Here is a 2,500-nt window from a genome sequence, read left to right on the forward strand (position 1 = left end):
TAGTCCAGTGGCTCCATGGCCGCCTCCTTCAGGGGCGTGGCCTGGGCCGTCAGCCACTCATCAGACTGGGATCGGGGTTGCTCCGCCCTCTCGCCCTGCCTCTCCTCGCCTGGCTCCGCCCTCTCGCCCTGCCTCTCCTCGCCTGGCTCCACCCTCTCGCCCTGCCTGTCCTCGCCTGGCACCGCCCTCTCTAGCAGCTGCAGGTCGAAGGCCTGCTCCCGCCTCCACTGGACCAGCAGAGAGACAGAGGGGAGGGGTCACTGCACCTGCATTATCTTGGCCTGCTAAACACATACATGCACGCATGCACGCACACGCACAGACACACATATGCACGCACACACACACACACACATTCACACATGAATGCATACACACAAACACACACGCACGCACACACACACACACACACACACACACACATACGTGCGTACAAACACATACACACACATGCACACACACACACACACACACACACACACACACACAAACCTTGGTTCTGCCCACAATGTTCAGAGAATGTTGTGAGAACGTAGTGCGTAGTTCAGTCAGTCAGTGCGGGCACTTCAGTGAGCCCTTGGTTCCCGGGGCAACGCGTAAGATCTTAAAAGGTGGACGTGGACGCGCATGTCATATTGATGATGCTCATAGAATCGCCTGTCATCTGCACCCCAATTACAGGTGGAGCTTTGAGGAAGCCCAGCTTCGCCCACAGCCCTTTCATATCTATCAGCGCGAGATTAAACAGGCAGGCTTTCACCCCGCACCAAAGCAGCTGCACAGCGAAGTTTAAAGGCAGGTTTTATCTTCCAACTCTGACTTAAAGCACTACCACGCTGAGGACTGCAGAGGGCGCCAAACTGGTTAAATCAGTTCACGGGTGGGTTATTACACTGCGGGGGATGTGGCTTTTGGTGACCAGAGGCACACTGGTCACCCCCTCTCCCCGGGTCTGGCTTACGGTTAACACAACCATGAGCAGCATTGCAGGCTGTGGCATCATTGTGCTTTCCACTAGGGAACATCACTGAGGTACACTGCTCCCACACAGAGGGCTGCTCTGTGATTGGTCGGAATGTAAGGCTGAGGTAGAGGACTGCACAGCGATTAGTTTGAAGGTAAGGTTGAGGTAGAGGGATGTCCTGCAATTGGTTAGAACGTAAGGCTGAAGTAGAGGGCTGCACTGTGATTGGATGGAATTTAAGATATAAATAGAGGGACTGGAAAGTTAAAGTTTGCAGACACGACAAAGTACCCATCACATTCCCAGCAGATAGATGCGATACCTAAGCACCAAGGTGTGTGTGTATATGTGAGCATATATGTCTGAGTGTATCTGTGTTTGTACTTGTGTATGTGTGCATGTGTATCTGTGTGTGAGTGTGTGTGTCTGTGTGAATGTGTGTGCATGCATCTGCATAAATGTGTGTGTGAGAGTATGTGTGTAGGCGTTTGAATTAATGTGTGTGTGTGTGTGTGGGTACGTGTGTAGGCATTTGTATGAATGTGTGTGTGGGTGTGTGTAGGCGTTCGCATGAATGTGTGCACGTGTGTGTGTGGGTACATGTGTAGGCGTTTGCATGAATATGTGTGTGTGTGGGTACATGTGCATGTGGGTGTGTGGGTATTCATGTAGGCATTTGCATGAATGTGTGTGTGTGTGTGTGTGTGTGTGGGAATGTGTGCATGTGTGTTTGTGGGTACATGTGTAGGCGTTTGCATGAATATGTGTGTGTGTGGGTATGTGTGTAGGCATTTGCTTGAATGTGCGTGTGTGTGTGTGTGTGTGTAGGTATGTGTGAGACCCACAGAGAAGAGGAATAACTTCTCTCCAGAACAGCATCTCTGTACAGAACACCAGCGCCAAACCAAATGCATCTCAGCAAAACCCAACTTGCTCCATGCTGTGCTACACCACCTACTGATCTCAGCTACCATTCCCATGTGTCATGAAAAAAATATGCACATCCATTAAAAGTATATTTGAAAGTATTATTTCCTCTATTTACAGCAATTAAAGAAGCCTGGATCACAGCGTGTGTGCTGTTTTCACATCCATAGGTGTTTCACCTGCGTCTAAGTGATTAAACATGTACAAACCTGCATCTATAGGAGATAAAACGTACAAACCTGCACCTATAGGAGATCACACATTGTACAAACCTGTATCTATAGGTGCTTAAACGTATACAAACTTGCATCTACAGGTGCTTGAACATAAAAAAACCTGCATCTGTAGGCACTTAAACATGTACAAACTGGGATCTATAGAAGATAAAACATGTGCAAGCCAGCATCTATAGGTGTTTAGACATGTACAAACCTGCACACACACACAGACACAAACACATGCACACACACGAACACATGCGCACAAACACACATGCATGCACGCGCAGACACATGCACACACAAACATGCAAAAAATCTGCTAAGGAATTGTAGAGTGTGCAGCTGACATAAGCATGCATTAATCATTCCAGGAAAGGTCAAAGGTCAT

General features: G+C 48.6%; 1 protein-coding gene across 1 annotated transcript in view; it reads right to left on the reverse strand.

Moving 5' to 3' along the window:
* The window catches only part of LOC118215665 (pleckstrin homology domain-containing family A member 7-like), a 104,858-nt gene that overhangs the window by 4,120 nt on the left and 98,238 nt on the right, over positions 1 to 2,500 (reverse strand). The window contains 2 exon segments of the mRNA XM_035396602.1: positions 1 to 142; positions 176 to 227. The exon segment at positions 1 to 142 is cut by the window's left edge and continues 22 nt beyond it. Coding sequence (XP_035252493.1) covers positions 1 to 142; positions 176 to 227 — 194 coding nt within the window.

Source organism: Anguilla anguilla, chromosome 16 (assembly GCF_013347855.1).
Source record: "Anguilla anguilla isolate fAngAng1 chromosome 16, fAngAng1.pri, whole genome shotgun sequence".
Lineage (NCBI taxonomy): Eukaryota > Metazoa > Chordata > Actinopteri > Anguilliformes > Anguillidae > Anguilla > Anguilla anguilla.